This window comes from Scleropages formosus, chromosome 17 (genome assembly GCF_900964775.1).
Source record: "Scleropages formosus chromosome 17, fSclFor1.1, whole genome shotgun sequence".
NCBI lineage: Eukaryota > Metazoa > Chordata > Actinopteri > Osteoglossiformes > Osteoglossidae > Scleropages > Scleropages formosus.
In genome coordinates this window covers 11,777,101-11,803,003 of record NC_041822.1, presented here as the reverse complement: position 1 = coordinate 11,803,003, position 25,903 = coordinate 11,777,101, and the positions used below count along the sequence as shown (strand labels likewise).

Genomic DNA, 25,903 nt, shown 5'->3' with positions numbered 1-25,903 from the left:
TCTTATATTATAACTTTCACAACAATAACTTTTTTTCATGTCATGTTGTAGTCATGGAAATATACCTGCAATATCAATTAAAAACCGTTTTAATTGTTTTATACTGCAGTTCTGTGAAACACATGAAGCCCTTGGTGCTATAAGAATAAAGTGTAATAGGAGTTACTCTTCATACTGTATGCATCGAGAACTTGATTTACAAAGTTATTCAAATGTGCACATTTTTTTTCCCTCTGAAGTTGTAGGTAGGTCATAAAGCTTTATACAAGGCTTAGTATGGCATAACTAATTAGATAGATGAAATGTAAATACGCTGGTCCACACTGCAAAGCTCAAGGACATTGTGAGAAACCCACCACACTGCGAAGTGGGAGAAGACAGGGGTTCGACTTGCTTGTGTCATCAGCGGCAAAGTCCGACCATCTGGATGCACTGCAGCCGTACTGACACAACCGTAACGCAAGATCTCCATTTGGTGAAAGCTGCTCCGGTGTTTGCCACAGAAGGCTCTGAACATGGTTCACTGTGTGAGGGCTCAGAGGCTCAGAGCCGTCTGCTCCTGTTGTCGGTACCGAAATGTCAGCACAACACTGCTGCAGCATACAAAGTATAAAATGGAGCAAGTTTTCATTTGTGCCCAGTATTTTTTTTTTTTTGTTTACCGGGCATACTAGATGTTTTATAGCACAAGGAGGGAATTATCCTTCAACTGCTTATCTGCGCATGCATAGCAGTTTGCACTGTATGAGGCAGACCGCAGTTAAATGTCTTCGAAAAATAAGAGTAAAGCTACTGATCTGGATGAAAGGTGAGCCATCCCACATTTCATTCGTACACTGCATATCTAATTTTAGAATGATAAGGCCTGCCAGCTGTTTATTTTGCTTTTTTTTTCTTTCGGGAAGTGGGTAGCACAACAGTTAGAGCCAAAAATCTTGCAACTGAAACACCCAGGTTCAAATCTCTGCTCCTGATGTAATACCCTCATGCAAGGTACTTTGCCTAAATAATGCCCATAACAATAAGCGGCTGTATAAATTATTGATAATTGTGAGTTGCTTAGTATAGTACACCCTTTGGTACAAGTCCATTTGGACAAAGGCATCAGCTAAATAAGGGTTAATAATAATTGTCTGCATTGTTCTCCAGGAACTGATAAATTTCATCAAGCAAAATAACTCTTAAGGGACTGATTTTAAGCAAAACTGCTTTTTGATGAATTTTAAAGTCTGGAAGGAAAAATCAGTTTCATTTGAAAATCATCAAATCCTCCATTACAGCTGTAAATGAGTATACCTTAAGAAGCAAATGTGTTCCGACTAGCAAGGCTTGTACTTAAGTAAGGATCTGAAATCTGTCTTCAGAATTATATGATTTTCAAACGTCCAGATAAAAACACTGAAGAGGAAAATAATACAGAATTAAACTGCTGGTATGTACCAATATCTCTGCTTCAATAGCACATTTGATCAACCCTTAGGTATAACTGGCTCTTTTTACTGCCAATGCGAAGAACCCAAGTATGCAATCAGAAAGCTTACATAATGCATTTAAATACGCCTGGATTTTTGCAGTAGAGCACAATTCATTCAGTTAGTTTTCTTTTTGCATAAAGCTGCAGCATTTAGACATGTTTTACAGGGATTATCAAACAACTTTGCATTCTGCGTGTGGGCAATTTGAACTGTAAAGTGGTGCTGTTACAGGTATAACAGTATAAATACCTTTAAATACTTGTAAATTGCAGTACATACAGTAAGACGTAATACTTTTGTGAGTGCACAGCGGGATGTTGTCTTTATTTACCGATTGGTCAGTCTGTATTGTACCAAATTTGCTCCTCTGCTACAGATTGAGCGTATTTGCCTTAGAGAAAGTACACAGCTATATTTCTTAAACAGTGACATGAATTCTTTTCATCCGAAAATGTACATATGAGAGTCTAGCACTGGTCAGTATCAAAAATCATGCAGGATTTCTTTACAAAATTGCGTCAACACTTGGTATATTTGTTTCAGCTTCAACTTTTCATGAGACCAGTAACAACGTGTACATTGACACCTTTCGCACGACGGCCAACGGAACGTAACTTCTGTCTCTTGAATGTAAAGCATCAGCGCAGACAGAACAACGTGCACTTGTGTAATTACTCTGGTGATTAGCCTACCCAGATGCTTTCACAAAGCAGGAGAGACAAACCTTGACCCTCAAAGAAAGCCTCAATGAGTATAATGTAATGTTGCTGGAGTGAGTCCAGTAACAGGACGACTTCATCTGTCCCCTTTCCAGTTTCTCGGGGTAGTGGTTCCCAGGCTGTGCTTTTATCATCATTTACCTTCTCTCTTGTCTGAGACTATTTCCTCAGAGGGAGCTGCAAAGCTCAGAACACCAGTAGATCCAAATCCGTTGTGTAGGAGCAACTCATAAACGTCAAGGTGCATGAGGATGGAATATCAGCATAAATAACCCACTGTTGTTTTTAAAACCATTGTCCAGCAGAGCAGCAGTGCATGCAATTGCAATCCAGCTGATGCTTGCACATATAAATGTTTCCACATCACTTTCTGTTGGCAACACTGTCATTTTGATTTTGGGTGGGGAGGTTCCTCACCACTGTCCTGCACAAAGGGTTGGGGGCTGGGCTACATGTGGGCTGTCAAAGCATTCTGCTTTCTCTTCAGCGAACATGTCACCCCAGAGCTGTCAATTAAAAACAGATTGCTCAAGGGGGCGGGACCAGGGAGCGGCCTGTCACCCAGGGTGACGGACAGACAGATGCTAGTCGGATGCTGGCGAGTCGCTGGAGCGTATACAGAAACAGAGGCAGCGGGAGTGGAGGGAGCAGTGGGTGGGGTATGAGTGGAGCACTCCGCCACGTGAGCCAACACAAAGGGCCCGATTCAGACGAAGCCACACTGATGAGCCCAGGGTCTGACGGCTCATGGAGCAGGATTTGATTTAATGAGGCTAATCCATCACAGGCGGAGTGCTGTCACCTCCCCCTGTCCCTCGAGCTCACTGCATGGTCCTCAAAGCCCGAGACAGATACGGAGGTTTCATGTAAACCGCCCCACAAACCCCGCGTCTCCTTGGACCGGTTGTTTAAGCAACCTCTGCTCCTTCAACCCCCAACACACTTCCATGGCCGTCTGAAAAGAGGATCACTCGCTGAGGCCTGAAACTGGATGATGTACTGTGAGCAGTCCCCTCCTATTCCTCTGTCTCGCTGGTGAACTTCATCAGACTTGGGCGTTCCAACAATAATCATAGTACAGGAAAGATACTTGTACAAGTGCCACAGATACACTCTCAGGGCCAAAGGCCTGGAATGCAGAGTTGCAAAGGGACAGAGTATTAAATCCTTTACACAAAGACACACACACACACACACACACACACACACAGAGCTGAGCCTAAAGCACCGTGCCTTACCATTACAATGTCTCATTGCATTAGTGCCACTCTCGAGGGCCTGGCCTCAGTCCTGCTCTGGAGCCATGCAGCCTGTAATGAAGTGGGACACCGCAGCACGGCCCTGAGCGATGGGGTGAGGTGACCCGGAAGGCGCTTTCCGTCAGCCTTGCTGGCTGTGCGACTGACCCCATTAGAAGCATGGCCAGTCCCACACCCCTCCCCCTCCTGGTGTTTCCCTCTGCGGCATAGCCGTGCCTTGTGACCCTCAATGCACCTGTGATCAGACGGCAAGACATATGGTCCAGCGTGCTGTGCACCTGCTCAACACCAGGGAAACTCCAGCTTCTGCTAGAGAGCGTATCTTTCCTTACTCAACAGAATACTGAAAAGGGTGGAATATGTCAGAGCACTCCGGTGTGGTATAATGGCATAAATAGTTCAAGAAGCTTTTCAATGAAATTCTCTCTACTTCAAGATGACAAAGAATGCTACATTAGGGAGTATCTTTTGTGGGTGTATTCTGTGTTTGTGCTTATGTCAGGGAGGGAGATATTCAGTTTGTATCACACCTTTTCTACAAACAAAGTGATATAGACTGTTATAGAATAGATACCTTCCCACAAGGTACAACAACAATTACTCATCCGGGGGCTTGAACCCAAAAACACCTATTTACTTGAGCGCTGTCATATGGGACCATTTTTGCAGCATCACAAAAGCCTTGGAATTACTCTGGTAATAAACAAGTGGTCTACTAATGACAAGAGATAATCCCAAGGGTGACCATTAATTAAGAAGGTTGTCTTTTCCAATCTCATTTCGGCTTTGACGCAAAGAAAAAAGTCTCGTGTTACTCTCGCTATTAAAGTCTCCTGAAAAATGATATGGAAAAAAGTAAACGCTGCAGCCTAGCTGTGTCCAAAATCCACCTCTCGGCAAGGAAAATGCCAAGAAAACAAAAATCGGTACAAATAATAAAACATGTATCAATTTCCATACAAGTCCAAAATTCAACCATTTCTGAAACCTCAGTGAATGAATATTGCTACTGAATTAATAAATAAAAATGTGCTTGCATTGCTAATACAAAGCAGGTTCAGACATTACATATAATTTATTCTCGTCTTACTTGAACTGCTTCTTATCTGAGACTCCGCTATGCCCTCTGGTAATTCGGCTTCATGCCTGACATACACACACGCACAATTATTTGACATACCCCAGTGCATGGGATGCAGATATGACCCAGCTCACTGTGAATAAAACATGAAGGAGAGATTTGCAAGGCACACATAGCAGCCTTTCAGGATTCCTCATATTTGATGTTGTTGTGTAAGAACACATCTCTAAAGGACGACAGACATCTGCCATATGTGCCGTACACTGAGGGAGGAGGGACGCAAGGATGCAGAAAAGCAAAAGGTCGCTCTTCTCGGGGGGTGGTGATAGCTGGGATGGGAAGGGCCGTTCCGGCTGAATCCTCTTCATTTGCATTGCAAAATCTGATTGATGCTTATTAGTATTTTGTACTCGGCCGCAGTCGTATTCCTGAAGCACTAAACTATGCTACCTTGGAAGACGTGATGTGTTATTTGTCCCTGGGGAACAGCGATTTGCTCCTCGCACAACAGACAGCGGAGGAGTTTTGCAGCATCATGTGAAATACACATCGCCCTCCATAAAATACGCATGTGGAGGCAGAGCAATCGAGAGCTTTTGTGAAAATGTGCCTGAGCCAAGTGGCAACCGTTAAATAATCCCCTGAATGTCAGGTTTATTGAGAGACTGCAGGCAAGGTCATTGGTGAAGTCCAGCAGCTGCTGGAGTGCTGTTGCCAGGCAAGGCTACCGGAGACGTTTGGCAGCCGTGCATACGCAAGCATTGTCCTGGAGCCAGTGCCAGTAGACTGCCCTCAGTCCACTGTTCTCTGGGACCAGGTCGCACTAGCCAGTGGGAGGGAGGGGGACACTTTTCACATATCCAAATCACAGGAAAATGCCGAGGGTAACTGACCAAGGCGCACCCCCGCCCCCACAGGACCACCCAACCGAATAAGACTTGGTGCACGAGCGGCGGTGCAGTCTGTGAGAGTGTGCGGCATGGGTGCAGCCACTCGGCATGTGTTTCTGGAGAGCATCCTGCTCCCACCCGGAATAAATGCTGATGTAATGAGGCGTAAAATCTGAGTGTGACCCAACCATCATCAGCATTGCGAGGACACACTGGTGGGGCAGGAGCCTTGTTTGTACGTACGTGTTTTTACAACAGGATTTTGGCTCACAGGGAATGTATTGCAGCTGAGTTAATCAAAGAAATGCTCCCTGTTCTGTGTCAGCGTTTGGTTCTGAAGCACAGAAGGGACTGTCAGCGGCTGTGGTCGAGGAGCAGCATGTGAGATTTCCTTTTGCCTCGATGCTCTTCTCTAGCTCTTCTGCTGGGTTCCTCTGGCCTGTTCTACTTTTTCTGAGTAAGGAGACAAGGCTCCCGGGAGTCATAGATGCCCTGGGATTGCACATGTCTGGCCATGGAAACAGAAGCGGAGCCTCTATGGCCTTGGATGATGTCGGCATAGCAACGCATCAAGTGTGGGAGGAGTCCACGTAGATAGTGTGTCTTCCACAGATAGTAGGTAAAGGTTTCCACAATAACAAGCCAACATTATGACATAAAAGGGAAAACTATGCCTTCTGTTCTCTTCTGAAATGTTTGGCACAACAGATATTTATATCCACAGCTCAAAAAATAATTCTAGAATGATGTCTACCTACAATAAGCATTTTAGAAGTAGATTTACATTTACATTTATTTATTTAGCAGACACTTTTCTCCAAAGCGACTTCCAATGAACTCTATGTAGTGTTATGAGCCCACACACCTTATTCACCAAGGTGACTTACGCTGCTAGATACACTACTTACAATGGATCACTCATCCGTACATCAGTAGGACATACTCCTTCTGTCACCCACACCCTATGGGGGAACCTGATCAGCATGTCTTTGGACTGTGGGAGGAAATCAGAGCACCCGGAGGAAACCCACGCAGACACGGGGAGAACATGAAAACTCTCACACACACACACACACACACACACACACACACACACACACAGGCAGTAGACAGGAGGTAGGACCCAAGTGTGGGATCCTGTAGTAGTTGTCCAAAGGGTTAGGCAAGAATTGTTATCTGGCGTGGGTCGAAGAATTGAGGAGTAAACATCGTTCTGAGGGATGATCCGATGAACAAACCAAGGTCATAAACGGGGGCATCAGGACTTGGGGATGAGGAATCAAGTATGGGGAGATGGAGGTAGGAACAATCAGCAAAAGATGAGCAAGACAAAGTAGCAGATTGCAAACTTGGAGGAGACGGTTGTCCCAATGGAGATTCCGCAACTTGGGAGCGGTGGTGTGGTTTCATTTATTTTCACCCCTGCTGATTTCTGCCAGGTGCGCTGTGCTGGGGTTAGGTCTGAGGTGTGACACAATCCTGCCAATGACTGTATAAACCCATCTCAAGATGTTTCCACTGATCCACGTGTTACAATGTGTCCAAAATTAGTATACTGTCAGATTTAGTTGTTCTGAAATTCCATTGGATTTAACCACATAAAAAAACAAACAGACAGAGCTTTTCTCTATATAACCCAGAGTGGACCGAGAATTCCATTACTTGGCTGATGCTTTGTATGAAATAACCTATGATTTCAACTATTAATACACCTGGGTACTTTTACTAGAGAGACTCAGAGCAAATATCAAATATCCTTTGAGCAAAGTTCTCAAAAGTATAACAGTATTATGCCCCACCGGTGACTTAAAAATTCACTTTGCAAGTCCACACTACTAAACACTATGCTACTTTCTGCCTCTTTCGAAAGTAACCTCATTATATGCGTGATCGCTTACGAACGTGCTGGTGCTGCAACAGGTCTTCATAGTTTAATTTAATATTTAAATTCTTTGCCATTTTAGGATGAATGTTCACATCTTGGTAATCAAATGAAAAATTTAATTCTACAGCATTTTAAGGAATAAAATATTAATCAGTAAATAGAATAAAAAGAAATTAAACCCTGCATACCTTCTTCTTTCTTGTTGCCATATATTGGTAAAAGCTGATGTCACAGAATGCATGTTTGCAGCAAGAATTGCCATTTGCAGACACCCCACTCTGTTAAAGATCCAAACTAAACACAAAGTGATCAATATAATCTTTGCACTGGAAAATATATATATATATAGAATTGATTCATGGAAGAATTTCAAAGATGCTTAAAACCAATTCAGCATAGGATTCTATAAAAAATGAGTTGAATTTAATGTACTTACTGTACCTTTAACTTGACAATTATTAGAGTAGCTTACATTATAGAAGCACCCAGTTCCAACAACCATTCTACCGGTGTTAGGAAAAGTAAATCTGTGAAACTCAGTGCTTCCAAACAACCTTTGGACACTAGTATGGTGGTAGCATTCAATTAATGACTGTTAAAAAGAAAAAGCACTAACATCTCTCGAAAGTATGTTGCACTGGAAATAAAGGATATTCATTTTATTCATCAGCTGGAAGAAAACTGCAGAAACACTGAACTTAATTTGAAATGTGCACTACTTTAACTAAGACAGTGAAAAATGACACCTTGAAATAATGGCATATTAATGAGCTGAAAGGCATTACTGTTTAACAGTAAAGGTAAGAGAAACAACAGGCTGTGGGTTGTCATTTTAAATAGAGGGACTTTTTAAGAAAGTTGAGATAAACTCCTTGCGCAAGAAAAAGTCAAAATTCATTCAATTTACGCAATTTGGATAAATACTTCACATTATTTTCTGAATTACACTCAATAAATTTAATTATCTAAGGTGCGCTCCAGGTATAAGTTCACTTTCCAGGCAGGTCAAATAGGGTAACGCAACTACAGCATGTCTTCAATGGACATATGCAGAATATTTGTATTTAATGGTCATATATACATTCACTGCGGAGGAACATGGACCCAGGGAGTGCAAAATCAAATGATTATTAACCATTTCATAAATAACTGCTATTACATTTGTAGTTAAAGTGTTCAGTTGTGTTTCACTAAAGATGCACCGCTAGATCGAATGATACGATGGTGCAAAGCTCCAATAATAGTGTAACGTACTGTATAGTAGTATAGTATATCCTTTGTTAATACAATTTACAGCAGTGATGTCCCTTTCAGAGATGTGAACTCTCTTCGCCAGAGGCAACCGTTACGACGAGGAGCCAATGCTTTCTTCAACACAGAGCTGGAAGCCACCCTTACGTCTCCACAGTGACTGCCATCAAACTGACAGCACGACGGCCAAGCACACGAGCGTCCTTTAAGAAGGAGAGCTGTGGTACGGCGTTGAACGCCACCAGAATGATTCTCCTTTCCTTTCAATATCATGTAAAGAATGGTTGAGTTATAAATGTTTTCCGATTATATTAAATGACATTTCCATCACTTATTTTCACTTATCATGTCCTCAGATTTCTGTCTACTGAAAAGCAAATGCAACTAGTTTTTACACACCCTGGCTACAGATGTCAGTAAAATGCTTCATGTTTCTACATGTATGTAATCAAGATCAAAACGACAACTTAGGGATGTGTAAAAAAAATGAATTGGTCCAGCAGTTGGGACAGAATAAAAGCTTCTGGAGAGAATGTTTTAATCCATTTATTAATTTTATAATTACTGCTCATTTTTTAATAATTATTAATTAGTTTTAATGTAGCACAAAGTTAATAAAAATATGTAACAACAGTACTTTAATTATATCTGGTTTTAAATGACCTAACTTGTGGGAAAAATGAAGGGATTTTGTAATTGTGACTTTTTGGCAAAACTGACTTTGGAGTTGTCAACAAAATTAGGAACTGACATCCAGTGCCAAATGTGTATGTAAGACAACAGCCAGAGAAATATTTTGCTTTTATAACATATATCTTGCCATGCATTAGCAAAGAGAAATATTTTGCAAAAATATGCAACATACTTCGTCCTTTTATAGTTTTCACTCTCTTTATTGTTGTAGCACCTGGTTCTCACCAACATCAATACTCACCTATTCTGTCAGCAGTGACAGCAACGAAATGAATAGCTGTTGTCAGATATGCTGCCGTTTGATAAAATGCAATTTATGTCCACTCTGGTGCTAGTGGAGCCAACAAATGAAATGCACCTTGCCAAATTCAGGGTGATTCTTGTCAGGACCCTCATAATAGTCATTTTCCAATCTTGAATGTACTGCACTCCCGTGATCATACTAAAGGTGGCTCAGCAGGGTCAGGAAAATTAATTCTACAGCCTTAAATATCATTCTTCTCATTACACTAACAATTTCAGACCGTTATATTCACTTCAAAATTTTTCACCCCAAGAGTCTGCATCCTTTCAAGGCTCAAGCTTTTACAGAGAGAAAGGATCTTCTGCAAAAACAACGCTGAATAGACTTCTTCAGTAAAAATAACAGACCCTTCTGTCTGGTGCTGCTATCTGTCTATTTTAAGTGGCTACATAGGTTTACCGACAGCAAATTTTATATCCTTACAGAAAGCAAACACAGGTCAGCAGCCGAGGCAGTAAATTCACACATGCAGAAAAAGGAGGCACCGGGAAGAGTGCAGTCTTACCTGTCATTGTCCGTGGTCCTGAAAGTTGGTAGGATGTTTCTGAAGCTGCTGTTGCGGTCCAGTTTTGGTTGACTTTTGGTTCGCTTGATGGAGCCTTTTAGTCTCCTGCTCAGGAACCCCTGCCGTAGTCAGAAAGGACAAAGAAAGAGGCTTAAATGACAAACTGATTACAGGACTATGGATCTGCAATCACTGCAGCTCGACTAAACAGGGCTTCCTTATGTGTGAATGTGCCTTCGCTCCCTCGGTAACTGAGGGGCCTGCACTTTGCCTTTGCATCTATGCCCAATGTGTGGACTGCACCATCAGGGTAAAGCCCTCCCAATGTCCACTTTACCATGGAAACTGGCGGCTGGCACATTAAGGTCCAGGGGGAATAACAGGACCAGGAAGCCCTGGCACTTCAAAACAGGAGCGGAGCTTTCGCCTGTTTAACACTGCGTCACCGTTGCTCACAGAGATTAAGTCATTCTTATGTAAAGCAGAGCCAGATTAACAACAGCGGAAGCATTTTAAAGTGCCCTGGATCTATCTGCAAGCTACAAGGGGATGGCAGAAAACAAACCACAATCAGAAAATGTGGGAATGTCTGTCTGTAAAAGCCAAAATATGGTGTTAACATGATCTACTAGAAGCAAATGACTTTTTCCATGCAAAAAAGGACTTCGTCAGTGCAGTTAACATACACTGAAACCACATTTCTTCCGTGATTCTACAAATTATAGTCACCTGTAAATTAATCTTATTCCGCATAAAGGACTCAAAAACACAAGGACCAGACGCAGTGACAAAAAACAGACAGCAGACAACCTTTTTTTTTAATCCCAGCTTCCAGGATAGGCTCCGGTGCACTGCGACTCTGCTCAGGAAAAGTAGTTATTGGAACTAGGTGGATGGACAATATATACACATGCATATATGTGTGTGTGTCACTCTCTAGTTCTGTGTTCACATTTCTGCTGTGTAATATGTTGATAGTCTCTGTTTTTAATGAAAATTTTACTGTCTGTCACAGTGTTTATTGGTCTTTTACACATGTGACAAGTCATATTACTTATTTATATTACTCAGTTATTACAACAATATTTTAAAATATTGTTCATAGATTTTTCTCATTCTATTGTGTTAATTACTTGCTTTTTCCAGATGTCATGTGCACAGTTTGAATATTTATACCTGTTATGCAGTTTAGAGTGTGTGCCACCCTTGATATGTATTTTCACATACTGGTAATTTTATTGTGGCTGCATTTAATTTCTTTGATTTACTCTGATGCCTTTGGAAAACACTTTGTACTATTGTTGCTATGCAGAGCTCTGTGCTTAGCAAACTCTGACTGAATGACTTACACTTAAAGAGTCTCGTTTTCAGAGAAGTGTGCACACAAAGACAAACCTATGCGTGGGATCTCCACACTGAGAAAAAATTTGAGCCTCAGGTCTCCGTTACTGACTCTTTTTGCCAGATCAAGGAGCAGCAAAAGATCTGAAACCTTGGGTACCAAAACGAAACAAAATGGTTATACAACCATAAGCCAATGTCTATATGCAGAAACTCTAAAATCTGAACACTCTACTAGAGCAAAAGACCTTCAGTCCTTCTTCATGGTACGGTTACCATGACAAATATCACATCATAAAATGTCCAGCACTGTCAGCGGAGTGCAAACGCTGTTTCTTGGACCCGTGCTTAATCAGAATTTAATTAATCAACCACCATCATAATGAATATATATGTGTGTGTGTCTGTGTGTGTGTATGTAAGAATAAATGAATTGCTATTTTTATGTATAGAACTCATCTTAAAAAGTTTGAAACAAACATTGTCTCATACTGTGTATTAAGCCTGTTAGTGATGAATGCACACCTTATTTTTTATTAATGTCTTGTTTCTCTCATCATGTGAAAATGCAATCTGTGAAGAAAAAAGTGTGAAAAGCTCAGTTGTTACTAAAGCTATCTAACTTGCTTCTATCAGGAAAGTTTGCTTAGGTACATCTGGACATGTTTTTTATGAGCTATGTATACTTAAAAGGTTGCACTGCTCCTGGTCATGCTATTTAGAAAAATTTATTGCTGCTTGAAAAATGGTATTCCTGCATTTCATTAAATATGAATGTTACTTTTACTTTGTGGAAATATTACTTATGAGTGAAAGCAGTTTGAAAAGATACTTGGATAAATACCTTGTTAATCTACACTCTCAGCATGAAATGAAAATATGAGAAAAATGCATTACACAGATTTCCTTCTCCATATATTATTATGGCTCTTTTCAAAGACAGAATCACAAGCTCACATTAAGAACTATTAGCCTAAGGAAGTTTAAAAAAAAAAAAAGGCTCAGAAATCTTAAAAATTTACAGCAGCTTCAAGGGGATAGTAGCAGGAGCAGTCACCTTGCACTTGACAGACCAAGGCTCAAGTCTCACTACCTGCTGTGGTATCCTTCAGCAAGGTAAGTAGTAATCTTTGCCTTAAAAGAGTGAATTATTGTAACTTAACAGTGTACAGTGCTTTAACATAACATGGTATGTGATCTAGGAGAAAGGTATAATGGTTTGTTCTACACTTTGAATCAGATTTGATACTACTGAAAATACGCATAACGGAATTCAATTTGTTAAAAAAAACTGTTTACATACTAAACAGAAATCGAACAAACATTTCAAAATACTCTTCTCCTTCGCTCTGATTCATGCTGCTAGTGAGACAAAAAATTTTTTCTGTGTCTGTGTAAATATAAAAAAACTTCTCTATGAAGTGCTCATGTTTTCAGCTTGCAACTAATGTGATCACTCTTCTGAGCACTGCACTGATGCCCTTCTCCTGCAGTTTTTAAACAATACCCTTTTCATTAAGTAAATACTGTATGTCTTTTAAAATAATTTAGCAATAGACTGTTGTTAGACTTTTGAAATTCCCATTCATCCTACACCAATTGCGCTAATCAGTTCTCGGGTCTTCCCTTTACCCCAGGGTCATAAACCTTACCATCACCTTTCAGGGCTCAGTTTCCGCCCATCATTTCTGAAAATCCATGGCCATGCTTTTCCGCTCTTGTTAACACATAGCTCACTATTTTTTTTTTCTCCTTTTTAAAATGGTCTGCGTCTGGAAAAGCGCAATCTTGACCCCTGGATTGCCGAGATGAGTCCAGCTCACAAGCCTCTTTCATCAAAATCCTGATTCCCTGTCTCAACTGAAGTGGGAGTTGTCTCTATGTCTGTGGCTGGCTGTCTTCTTTCTCCTTGAATGCCAACTCCTTCCTGTCTTAATCCTGCCGGATTTCTTCCTGGCCTTCGCAGTCTTGGTTCAGTCGATACCCCATTCAGCTCCCGCCAAATGGACTTCAGGTATTGCTTATGCCTGCTTATCCCCTTACTTTCTCATTGCACTTATTGGTGGGCAATAGACAACCACAGACTCTTTCTTCCTTCCAGACCTCAGGCAGATTTTATATGCAGTGGTTTGCATCTACTTCACACCTCTTAATTACTGCAATTTGCCCGTTTTTATGCAATGAAGATATTTGTGGTATTTTGTGATGCAGTGATCCAGTTACACACTGACTGATAATTTCACACTGCAGAAACGGCATACTTTGCTGTTGAGACACCCCCAATTTGATGCAAATGATCTTAAAAAAGTGTATATATATACACACACACACACACACACACACACACACATTTTCTGAACCGTTTGTCCCATATGGGGTTGCGGGGAACCGGCGCCTACCTGGTAACACAGGGCGTAAGGCCGGAGGGGGAGGGGACACACCCAGGACGGGACGCCAGTCCATCGCAAGGCACCCCAAGCGGGACTTGAACCCCAGACCCACCGGAGAGCAGGACCCGGTCCAACCCACTGCGCCACCGCGCCCCCCATCTTAAAAAAGTACTACATGTAAAACATGTAATATAAATCATAATATTGTTTCACTGTACAGATTAAATATTTATTGAATCACATCATTGACCATTAAGTTGGGAGAAAGAAACTAAGTTAAATCTACTGTTTACATAACAATGAGTTTTGGGGTTTGTTGGTAGACTTTAAATTACAGTGACATGTGTGATGAGGATTTAGAAGTTCAACATAGATATATTTAAAATGATCCATTTAGCTTAAGCTTTTTTTCCAAGCAACATACATCTATGAGAGGAATACAAAAAGTGCATTATACCAAGAGAAGGAGAGCATTAGGAGGTTCAGCCATGTGATTCCTCAGTACAGTCAAATTGTTACATACCACAGTATAAACCAGTTCACATGAGTAGCTGCAGAAAGGTTTATCCATTATTAGGCAAACTAAAACTTTTTTAAAAAAATATTAAAGCATAAACACACACATTTATTATGCACCTATGAAATAAGAGGAGAAGTGAGCCCAAAAAAGATATGTTTTGGAACCCTTCTTAAATGTCGAGAGATTCAGCAGTCCCAAGTAAGGGGGGTCATTCCACCACATTGGAGCCAAAACCAAAAAACTTTTGTGCTTTTGATTTTACGCCTCTTGTTCGTGGGACCACCAAAAGGGTAGAGATGGAGGAGCATAGCAGTCTAGTTGGGGTGCAGCGAGTGATCAGTTCTTGTAGATACTGGGGAGCAAATCCATTGATTGTTTTATAGGCCATAACCAGAGTCTTGAATTTGATCCGAGCAACTATAGGAAAGCAATGGAGAGAGACAAGGAGGGGGGATACATGGGAACCCTATCGCAGGTCAAACACGAGTCGTGTAGCACCACTCTGCGGTATCTACAACACCAGGTTGTAGCTGCAGTATAGCGATGAAGGAGGTGAAATGACAGAATTGTCCAGTTGATAGAGAATTCTCAACAGGAGGACAGACACGCTAACCTAATCCTAACCCTAAAGCAGGATTATTTCAAACATCTAGATTTCAAAAGATTGCTTTGACAGCAATGCAACTAAACATCTCTTAAAACTCAAACACTGGAATGAACGGCATGAAAAAGTACTGCAGTGTCTATGCACTTACAACGCCAGCTAAAGGAAACTCATTTGTTTCTTCTCCTTGGCTTGCAAATATTTGGGTTTCAAGAGACATTGCGTTGCATTGCTTTAAAGGGCATCCTTTAAATCTGGAAGCCTGAAATAATAACGTTAAACATTTCTGAAGAAGCTAAAACTTACAAAAAACTTCTGAACTGATGTTCTCACTTGCAAGGTCTAGTGGGATTGTCTGGGCCAGACTAGTTGGGGATTAATTGGGTCTCACAGATGAGATAGAAGGGGAAAGGTTCCCACTTGAAGCAGTGGCTGGGGCAACAGGGATTGTGCTTGATCAGAATTCCACTTTTTCATCACAACTTCATGGCTCACTTTTGCCTTAACAAGATCCTTCAGTTCTATATACATCCCAGGGGTGTGTGTTTCTTCACTTTTAACTGTTTGATGGCGCAGCTTCCCACCTTTATCCCCCCAGAGAAAACACAGTTCTCCTCTACTATTTTCTGTTTTCAGCTTGAATTCAAACAGCAGGAACTCGTTTGTATGATGAAACTTCCAGTGCGTTTCCTTGGTAGTATGCTCCAGCTGATGTGTGATGCTTTGCTTTATTCCATAGCGTGGTCCAAAGTTTCATTCACATGATGAGACCAACATCTATTTTAACATAACTACTCATGTCCTGCTCCTTAAAAGTTTTAAAGATGTTTATCATGCCTTTGAGGAAAACTGTCCTTCACATTGATGGAGAAACATTGACATGTTGACACAAACTAGGCCAGACTGGGCGAGCATCACAGGGCTGGCTTCTGGGAAATACAGATTATTTACTCTGACTGTGGAGTAACTGAGAAACTGTGGACAGCAGGTAGTTGGATGTGAGTCGTAAACAACACATGTCATACCAAAGGGATTTTAAATGTGATACAAAGCTCAACTGGGATTTTGCTCACAAATGACTTGGAATATAGTTAAAATATATTTATGGTTTGTGAACTATGAGGAGCAAAGGTAGAGGACTTCCGAGTACTTGGCAAGTGGAATATGGTCTAATGAGAGCCTTGCCATTGACATCAATGACTTGTCTTGTGCTATTGACGTAACAGAATTGTGTAAAAGGAAATGCCATGAGAGTGTGGATCAAAAAAGGTGGGATGTTCTGGTAAATCCATGCCTGTGCCAGGGTCACTTCCTTATTGACCATGTCCTGTTTTTTTTCCAGCTTTTCTTCCTGAATGGTACAGAAGCATTCCCACCAACTCAATTTTTATCAAAACCAGCCTGTTTTCCAATGCTGGAAACTGTTAAAAATTTCCAGTATGTTTGTCATGCAATGGCTCTTAAATCCCAATCTCATTACTTAATTTGCAGGAAAAAATACATAAGGGCATAAAAACAAGTCTCAGACTGAATCATAGTCATACACAGGCACAGCAAATAACTTATTTACTAATTCACTACTGCATAAAAAAGAAAAAAGATATCTTTAACTCAGCTGACTATAACCAAAGGCATGTATCCAATAAATAAAAAACATGAAACATTGCTTTTATTGAGTTTAGGACAAATACATTCAGTGGCAGCTTTGCAGAGATGACAGACAGCCTGAGGTTTCAGTCAAGGTTTTTCATTCTCTTGACAAATGGCTGCAATAGCGAAGTCCCAGCTCCAGGCAATGTGGGAAAACTGCACAGATCTAAACAAGCTGACTTCCAAGAGTGTACTCACAGTTAGAAGTTAAAGCAGGGCCTGTTGTTATTCTCTTAATTAAATATGCCCATCTCTTTTAAACAGTTAAATTAACCAAGGAGGACAAACTGGCTAGAAATGTTCATTGCAATTGTGTAGCTAATTAAAAAACAGTTTGAATTACTGGACTCAAAGTACAGTCACTTCAGAACACATACAATAAATTGATTCAGGAAATAATGAAATACTGTGTGCATGCACATTAATGCACATTTTCATATTAACACACAACACAAGTAGTGATGCACAGCCCCTGATTTGTAAGAAATGCCCGTTAATGTTAATATAGTTGACATTGCAACAAAATTCTTAATTAGTTTTCTATCAATTCTGTAAGATGCTACATTATTTTTATAAATTTTTCAGACTTGTATAAAGCAACACGGTACAGTGATTACTAGGTAGTAACCCTTTGTAAAAGGCATCTTACATTGCTAGATACACTATACTGAATTCACTGCAATTATTTCCTCATTTATACACCAAGGCAATGCAACACACACATACTGTACATATGTACTTAAACATACACACCATGGGCAGTTTAGAGTGAACAGTTCACCAAAAACATGTTTTGGGACTGAAGGAGTAGGATGGGGGAACACAGAGGAAATTGACACAAGCGCAGAGGGAACAAACCAAATGCACAGAGAGGGGACTGAATGCTCATCCATGCATCCTAGGCACTGTGAGATAGTGGCGCCACCCACCACACCTCCCAATGTAAATGTTTAATGCCTTTTGTTGTTACAAACAGGGCAAATCAGATTGCTGTATACTGAGGAATGTCAATGTGCATGTTTTTTTTTTAAAAAGTGCTCTTCTTTAAAGTTTACGTATCTCTCAAGCGCTGCTGAATCACCTTACATGACTGGTACAAGTTCATGCATTCTGATTTACATACTACCTGGAATTTCATTTCAGTGATTCATTTAACTGGCGCTTTTCTCCAAAGCAACTTACAACATTAAGTTACTTAAATTATTTAGTCAGCAGGGCAATTTTACTGGAACAATTTGGAGTAAATACCTTACTCAAGAGTACTGTGGCAGTAAGGGAGGTTTGAACCGGTAAGCTACGGAGGCCAAGGCAGAAGCGCGAACCACCACAATATCAGCTGCCTCACTTCCTATAACTGCCCAGATCAATTCAAGAGTAATGAGCAAATGCCCAAAATGCATATCGGTTGCTGAACCTACAATCAACTACGTGGCCTCAGCAGACATTTTCATATGAGCACCACATTCAGTGACAATCACTTTTACTGTAGCAAACGAATTCGCATATTCACGGAGGAGAGGCGCACACACACGAACACATTAGACAAAATCTGCACAGAAAACATGGCCAAATGATAATAAATACTGCAACTCCTGTAATACTAAACTACTGTAACTCTTGCTACTCCTGTAGTGTAACGTACATGTTTATATATATTTAAAAAAATTACTAGGAAGGTGATTAGGAATGATCAATATTAGCATAAAGTCTTATGCAGATACTCATGTGATGAACATTGGTTCATCTGGTGGAAAAAAACTGACTGTGCTTAAGAATCACACATCTGCAGCTATGTCTCTTTCTCCTAATGTAATGCACAAATTGTATTTTCTACGAGATGTATGTTGCTTTGGAGAAAAACATCTGCTAAACGAATACATGTAAATGTAAATGTAAATAGGAGAAAAATGAAACATTCTGATTCTGTCGCATGAGTGGTCTAGACTAATGCACACTGATGGACGGGGGGGTGAGTTTCTATAAAATAGCTCCATCAGGTGGAAATGAAGTTTACAGCACCTGGTCAGAAAAAAAAAAAAAACACCTATGGAAGACAATTTCTGTAAATTCAGAAAAACTTCTCCACGTTGGAGAAAAGATGAAGTATCATTGTGGCTTGATACCTTCCACACCCTGATCCTTTGCTTTATAAAAAGAAAAATTCTGCATGTTTTCCATTAATAAATGTGCCATGTCCTTCCATTCCCAAGCAGTTTAGTGTGTAATGCAACTGAGAGCGAGAAACATTCAAATGAGATCCCTGCAAGGATGGAGCTGCTGCCAGGCCACCGGTAAGGCTCACGTGTTCTACTGCTGGCCAAGTCTTCCCAGCTCCTACAACCCCCGAAGCTGGGGAGTGTGGTTGTGTGCTCTCAGATTAGTAGTGTTCCGCAGTGCTGGGCAAAAGCCCATTTCAATAGGTTGGTGTCACTATGCAGTCAGGCAGCTTGGAGCACATGTCCTGAGTCACCAGGGTCACAGCTGACGTTGCTGGCTTATTCTCAGAGAAGGAATATGATTAGTGGACAGCATCCCTCCAGGTGTCCAAAGTGAGGGATCCCTTCCTCTCCACTTGTGACAACTGCATTAATAATTATGTGCAAATACGAGTTAAAGAGTGAGGGAGCAAACAGTTGGTGAACAGATTGTGCTGGAGTGAACATGTGACCAGTAGCCGCTGTACTCAGACTTGTGTTGATTTGGTGAGCCTTTTGTTGAGTTTTCATTTGTACCAAAACACTGGTCTTCCAAACACTGCCCACAAATGAAGCTTTTTTTTTAATTCTCTAAAAGAGCCACAGGCCACATGAATGACAGTGCAGTTGCCTGTCACATCTCTTCTCAATGCGCAAAACCGAGACTCAATCATACATTGTGCTGGAACAATTATTAACACAACACATGCATTATAATTTATCACTGCCTAGGCCTTTTTTACAATCAGCTGTAAAAAACCTTATAAAATGTGCAGAACAAGATAAAAAAGATATGACCCATTGTCAGGCAGTAGACTTCAACACTAAGTTAAGCCCTGTGCATTTAAATGATCTCATTAATTGGTTGACTATGGTCTCCGAGATGTAATCAGGACTCATACGAGTGATTTGGGTGCTGTCAGAACTGAGGGGGTAGCAGAGGGGGCACTGTTCCAGGTCGGCCCTCCGCATGTTGACATTTAGAAGAGGAGGTGGCTCTCAATGCTCTTTGAGACTCGCCCAGGGGTCTTTGACAAGGCAGCATATGGGTTGAGCTTTACACTCGGGCCATTGATGTGGACAGGTGATGGAACGCACCCTGAACAGCTCTGTTGGAGGTGGGTGGAGTGGGAGTCCAGTGATGAACAGAGCCCTCCTTTCCAAACAGCTCTCGCTATATATTGCCCTTTTAATGAAAACCGGAACAGGCTGTCCTATTAAACCCATCAGTTCAAATGACCCCAGTGCATGAAGAAAGACTAATAGACTGAAACAGACATTTACTTGTTCCCATCCCCAATGACTATGCACTGGAGCTTCAGCCACAAGAAATTTTCAGATCTTTAAATAATTAATTTTTGACGGTTAACAAAGGTGAAACACAGTGATTCTTCTTCCCCTCCTCTTTTCATATAGGGGGACAAAAGGTGAGGCAGCAAACCAGTGTGAGAGGGGTGTGGGGTCTGTGGAGTGGATTGGATGGGTTTTCCCACATTGTTCTCTGGTAGTCCTGGGACAAAAGGTCCAGCAGTACTGAAGAACTGAGCAACTGAACTGGCTGAGCAACCTAGCCTGCATTCCCATCGATAAACCAAACCTCTGCTTCCCTCAACAACTACCATAGAGTGAAAACGAGCAAGCAGAAAGACAGCCCACACTATTTCCCTCCATTTCCATACACAATCCCTACTGCCATCCAACGTGCAATAACAGGTACCATACCCTGTGTGCACTGCTTTACTCTGAGTTAACGTGCTCTTGTTCCTGCCGTATTATGTGTTCACTTGGTGGCAACTGTTGTGACGAATTCATCAGCCTCCTTTTTTGTAAAGTCAGATGTGTTATGAAACCCCATAGCTGCCATGATTTTGAAAAGCTCCAGTGACATTACTCACTGTAACATTCCCTGCAAATCATGCTTGTTGTTACTTTCACAGCAGAGAGCTTAATTCTCTCATGTATGTCTAAACCTTGTCTGTACATTCCCTTCTTTTGCACATGTCAAAGTAATATATGGTGTCTTGTTGAATGGCTGACCTATCTATTTGCAAGAAAATGCAGAAGGCTATAAAATCAACAAGCAGTTACTATCTTACTGAGCAGTCCTGAAAAAAACATGAAGAAAACTGTTTTAATTGCAAATACTTCTCATATGCGATCTAAATGTCCAACTAGTATAAAAATGACAAGAGTGTTGAGGTCTGGTGTTCAACTCGGGGTTATAATGTAATAACACTTATTGGTTATAATACACTTTTACTGGTGAGCTGTCACAGTACTGTACATACTCAGGTAGTTAAATTATTTGGCACTGCAAACTGTAGCTATAGATTGAGATTTAAGGTATTAAAACATTATGGGGGTATCTGTTACATTTTTGCACATCACATTTTGCATCACATTTCTTATTAACTATAATGAATGTATATTTCACAAGGCCTGATTAAAAACAAATCTCTTAATTTTTATTTCCTCTTTTCTGAACCACACTGACAATACTATTACATGACCATCCATAGACATCTTAAAATCAGGCTTTCTACACTCCAGCTTTGGGAAGCTGTGGGATACAGGTTTTTCACTATTTAATTTTTAAAGAAGATTATGACTATTGAGAAATCACTGTAATTTAGGTGAAGCCTGTTCATATGTTTTGGTATTTTTAACACAACAGTAAAAGTCATTATTAACAACATTACAGTTTTAGTTTAATAAGACTGATACAGAGAGTCGGTATAATTGGAATGTATGTTGCCTAGTGATATTACCTGTATGTTATTCTGTTTGACAGTTCCAGTGTTCATTGATACTTATTTCCATTTGTATTCACTGGGATTAATATGTTTTACGGCAAAGGATGATTTCACAGTTTAATGGAATCAGTAGAATCGCATTTTACCTTAATTTTTTCAATTTTTTCCACATACTGTAAATAGGCTGATATGTAATTGCAAACGTTAAAATATTACAAAGAACACAAATAATATGTTGACAGATACTGGAGAGATGTTTATTGATGTAAATCCTCCACACTATGAACTCTCCTATTTCAGGTAGCAGATTTGCTTTAACTGAAGCAGACTTAAATAGATCCTTTTGCTTAATTTCATTTTCACTCCTGTTTGGTTCTTGTGGAATGTCCACAGTTCAGCAGGAATTCTATTTCTGAGTTACCAAATGTGAACAAAACAATGAATCACAAAGCGCGGTCAACTCTCAGAGGAATATTCACAGGACCGATTGCAACAAACTGAGATGCCACCGAAAGTTTCAGAACCCAATACCAGCCTCACAAACTCTTTGAAACTAACTGAGACAGACCCAATGATTCCCTTAGATAGAAAAACTATTCCAACACATTTCCATTTTTGTATCTTCAAGAGCTTAAAATGGATTTTAGTTAATGTGAGTAATTTGATTAATAGTCATCTAGGGAGGGATTCTTGGCTTGAACTATTGAATTGGCAATTGATTATGGCCATTTTTATTGAACAACCATACATGAAGGCACATCATTCATCTTAATTGCGTTAACCAGTCGAATACCTATTTGTTTTTGTAGAGCAGATAACACACTAGGTTATGTGGATTCACTCTCCTTACCAGAGACCCAGCTAAACTGGCAAATATGGAGAAACTTTTTATTACCACTAATTGCTCTTCCCATCACACCAGCATGACCAACATGGAGGTCTGAAACAGCATCATTTTTATTTTTCAGTTCTTAGACTCTATCTAAGGTTTAATATCAAAGATTTTTGAAAATGACCTGAACCAGGTTCTTAACTCTCAATTAAGGCTTGCCTAAAATAAAAATCTCCACAGCCATCTGCACTGCAGAATGTCCTTCAGGCAAATCAGACACCATCGCCTTAGAAATTTCTTCTCATCAAGTGGAACAAATGTGGACAAAAACTATCCCATCCACAGGGATTGTGGTAGCTTGTTAAATATTCATTGCAGGTTTCTGTATTTGCTTTCCATTTACTGCCTAATAGAAGCAGTGCATCCAGGTAGGAATGTAATTGCCAGCAGCGAATCATCCTGCCCCAGCTGGGGGAAGGGGTGTTACAAGAATTGTTCTCCCTTGGTGGCCTGCTTTGTGCCCCTCACACCATCTACCCTCACAACCCCCTCAAAGCAGCACTAAAGTTAATAGAGCTGAAGGAAACTTGTGCCACCTCCATTGACACCTCAGTTTTTTTTACTTACACTGCTTCCCTTTCTCAGAGCTATCTGGCTGGGGGTTATTTGAGAGTATATTAAACAAATACAAATGTCAGCGTTTATTACACCCACTGTCATTTTGTCTGAAGGAAATTTATTGGGGACAAACGATTCCTCAAATTGGTTGGTTGGCTGGATGGAAATTTATTTTGGATCATCTGAAAATATCCAAAGACAGAAGGCATGGACCAGATGTCCATTTAAAAATGATCCTCATTATGGTCGCTCGTCATAATCACAAAATCGGCTCAGGTTTGTGTTGTTTGCGTGTTTTCTATTTGGGCACATACATAACAATGGAAAGCGAACAACGCAGAGAGCGGAGTCGTGAAATCAAGAGCCTCTCTGCAATTAAACTCCCGCTCAAAAAAAGCTTTTAATTTCAGAATGAAAACACCATCGGGGCTGTTGCAGCAATAATTTTGCTCACTTGATTATAGATATTAAGAATGCTGCCTGATGCATTGCTTGTGCTAATACACTGATCTCATTAAAGGTGACAATTTGTTCCGACTAACTGTCGAGGGAGACAAAAGCAGGGTCAGGAATGATCCACTATAAGCTCTGTGGTCCACTGGGACAGATTTATAGGCTGGTAATCACTTTCTGCCTTTTGGTTGCTAAAACATCTGCAACATTAAAATGTGCCCCCGTTATGTCCTGATTTCCTTTGTCTAAGTGCATAATGCATCCCTAGAAGGAACTGCAAAGCTACAATAAGAGATATGCAGTTCTTCTATAGCAATCGTTTGCAATTCCTCTGCTTTGGTTGCTCCACAGGTCATCTAGAGGACAAAGCAGACCAATTATACATATATATGCCAATTGCAAAGGGCAGAGGTGTCAGTTTCAGTGCATTAAGGGGCAATGTGTGTGTTGGTTTCTACTTTAACTGCTACACTTAATTGGAGCATTAGAGGAAGGACATCACATTTTCCCCCTCATCCAAACACCTCAAAAACTGCCCATAAACTGTCTGGTAAGGTTTGTATTTACTTTTTTTTTGGTTGGGAAAATCTGTTCTTGATGGCCACACAGTTCTGTGTCACCTATGCACTGATCCTCTTGGATGCTGGTTGCTCTGTCAGAAAAAAAGTACAAGTTGTTCATGCCATCTGGAGTCAGGACCACCTATCTACATATTCAAAGCTTTTTCTCATTTCATGGTTTAGCTGCAATGACTGAGTAAAACACCTTGCAGAGGGGAATGAATGGAGTGGACATGTAAACACCTATAACCCAGAACCATAATGCTGAAATGCAACCATCCTGCTAAGTGAAGAACACCACCTTCCCTATGACAACATGCAGCAAGTTGCCCTGGTACTGGTAAAACATGTGGTATTGTTCATGCATGCTAAAAAGTGCAGCATTCTAGAGAAGGTGGGAACTTGCGCGAAACCATTTCACTGACATCTCTATTTGTCCTCTCATGAATGTTACCATGATTATTACAGGCATAATTCAACAAGATGATGACAATCTACATGACTAATTGAAATAATCTGTTGAAACTAATGGGATGCATCGGTAATAAAAGTTTGTTCTTCAAAACGGCTTCCCAGTAAAACAAACCAAAGTTACCGATATCAAGCTCACGTTGACTCACATTAATATAAAATTAGGTAACCAAGGGGATTAGCCTCAACACAGAAAATACATATTTTGAGGCATGGCCCTCAGGAGGAACCATGTTGGGTTATGTAACCGAGAATTAATAATGAATAAGGTCCCCCAGTACAGGGCGATTGAGGAGATGGCGGCAAGTTTCATGAGCTTCCTCCTCCTGGTGAACACGGGGAGGTGAGTGCAGTCCAGTGAGCCGGAGCAGACAGCTGGTCCTGTCAGACTGCGGAAACCCCTGAGCCTGGGGTCCTTCTGCATCGAGTGCAGGAAGGCACTCATCTCATTACCACAGCAGCTGAGGAGATTAGTTCTCCCTTCAGGGTTGGTTTCACGCTCGGCTGTAAGAGACCAGGCAAACGCACCCCACTAGCCCACCCAACACCTCCAAACTTTGCATGACTAGGGAGGGACAGAGGTGTGTGTCCATTCTCCTCCCAGCTCCAGTGTGGTCTCCTGGGGCTGATGGCTCTGCTTATTAATTAAGGCTGATTGCTCTGCTGCTTAATTCTGGAATGTGTAGCAATGTGGTACAAGCCAGGAGAGGAAGCAACATCACCACTTGCTGTTCTCATACAGCATCATTGCCGGTCAGCTTTTGCATCTTCAATGCTGCCCTGCTTTTCATTTGCCCTTGGCTACGAAGGACTCGTGAATCTCGGCGCTCTATGACTCAACAAGTGCTTGTGTGTTCATAGGGCACTCTGAAACAGGGAAGAGTGAGTTATTATGTAAAGAGGAATCAGTCCCTCAGCATTTCTCCAATGCATCAGCAACATGAATATAAGAGTACAAAGGATTCACTCAAACACCTCCATTACATATTCTCACACAGCCGTTACGTAATATTTATATCTATTTAGAGGACACATTTGTCAGAGAAACTTAGACTCTTAAGCTACACACAATGAATTTACCCTTTTCTATAGCTAGGTAATTTTCACTGGAGCAATTCAGGAGAAGTACCTTACTCACAGGTATGGCAGTATGGGGTGGTATTTGAGTCCTTGAGTCCCTGGCGCACAAGGCAGCAGCTCTAACCACTATGTTACCTGCTGCCCTGTTTGGGCACATACAGAAGGGAAACCGAACACCCTTAAGTACATCAGTCCAGTATGATCCATAGAATTGGTATCCATTATGGAGCCAGAGCAACACATTTGTGGAGGAGGGACATTTTTAGAGTGTATCTTGAGCAGTCAAGAGGCTGACACATGTACTAAAAAGTTTTGATGTTCCCATTTAATTCACCTACTACTGAAACAAGAAATAACCATGAAAAGTTATCCCA

At 40.9% G+C, this 25,903-nt stretch overlaps 1 protein-coding gene across 4 annotated transcripts in view; it reads right to left on the bottom strand.

Moving 5' to 3' along the window:
- Positions 1-25,903, bottom strand: part of dab2ipa (DAB2 interacting protein a) — a 156,512-nt gene that overhangs the window by 64,499 nt on the left and 66,110 nt on the right. For all 4 annotated transcript variants that reach the window (XM_018759463.2, XM_029259560.1, XM_018759469.2 and 1 more), the window contains exon 3: positions 10,063-10,181. In XM_018759463.2, the coding sequence (XP_018614979.1) occupies positions 10,063-10,181 (119 nt within the window). The remainder of the gene's footprint in view (positions 1-10,062; positions 10,182-25,903) is intronic.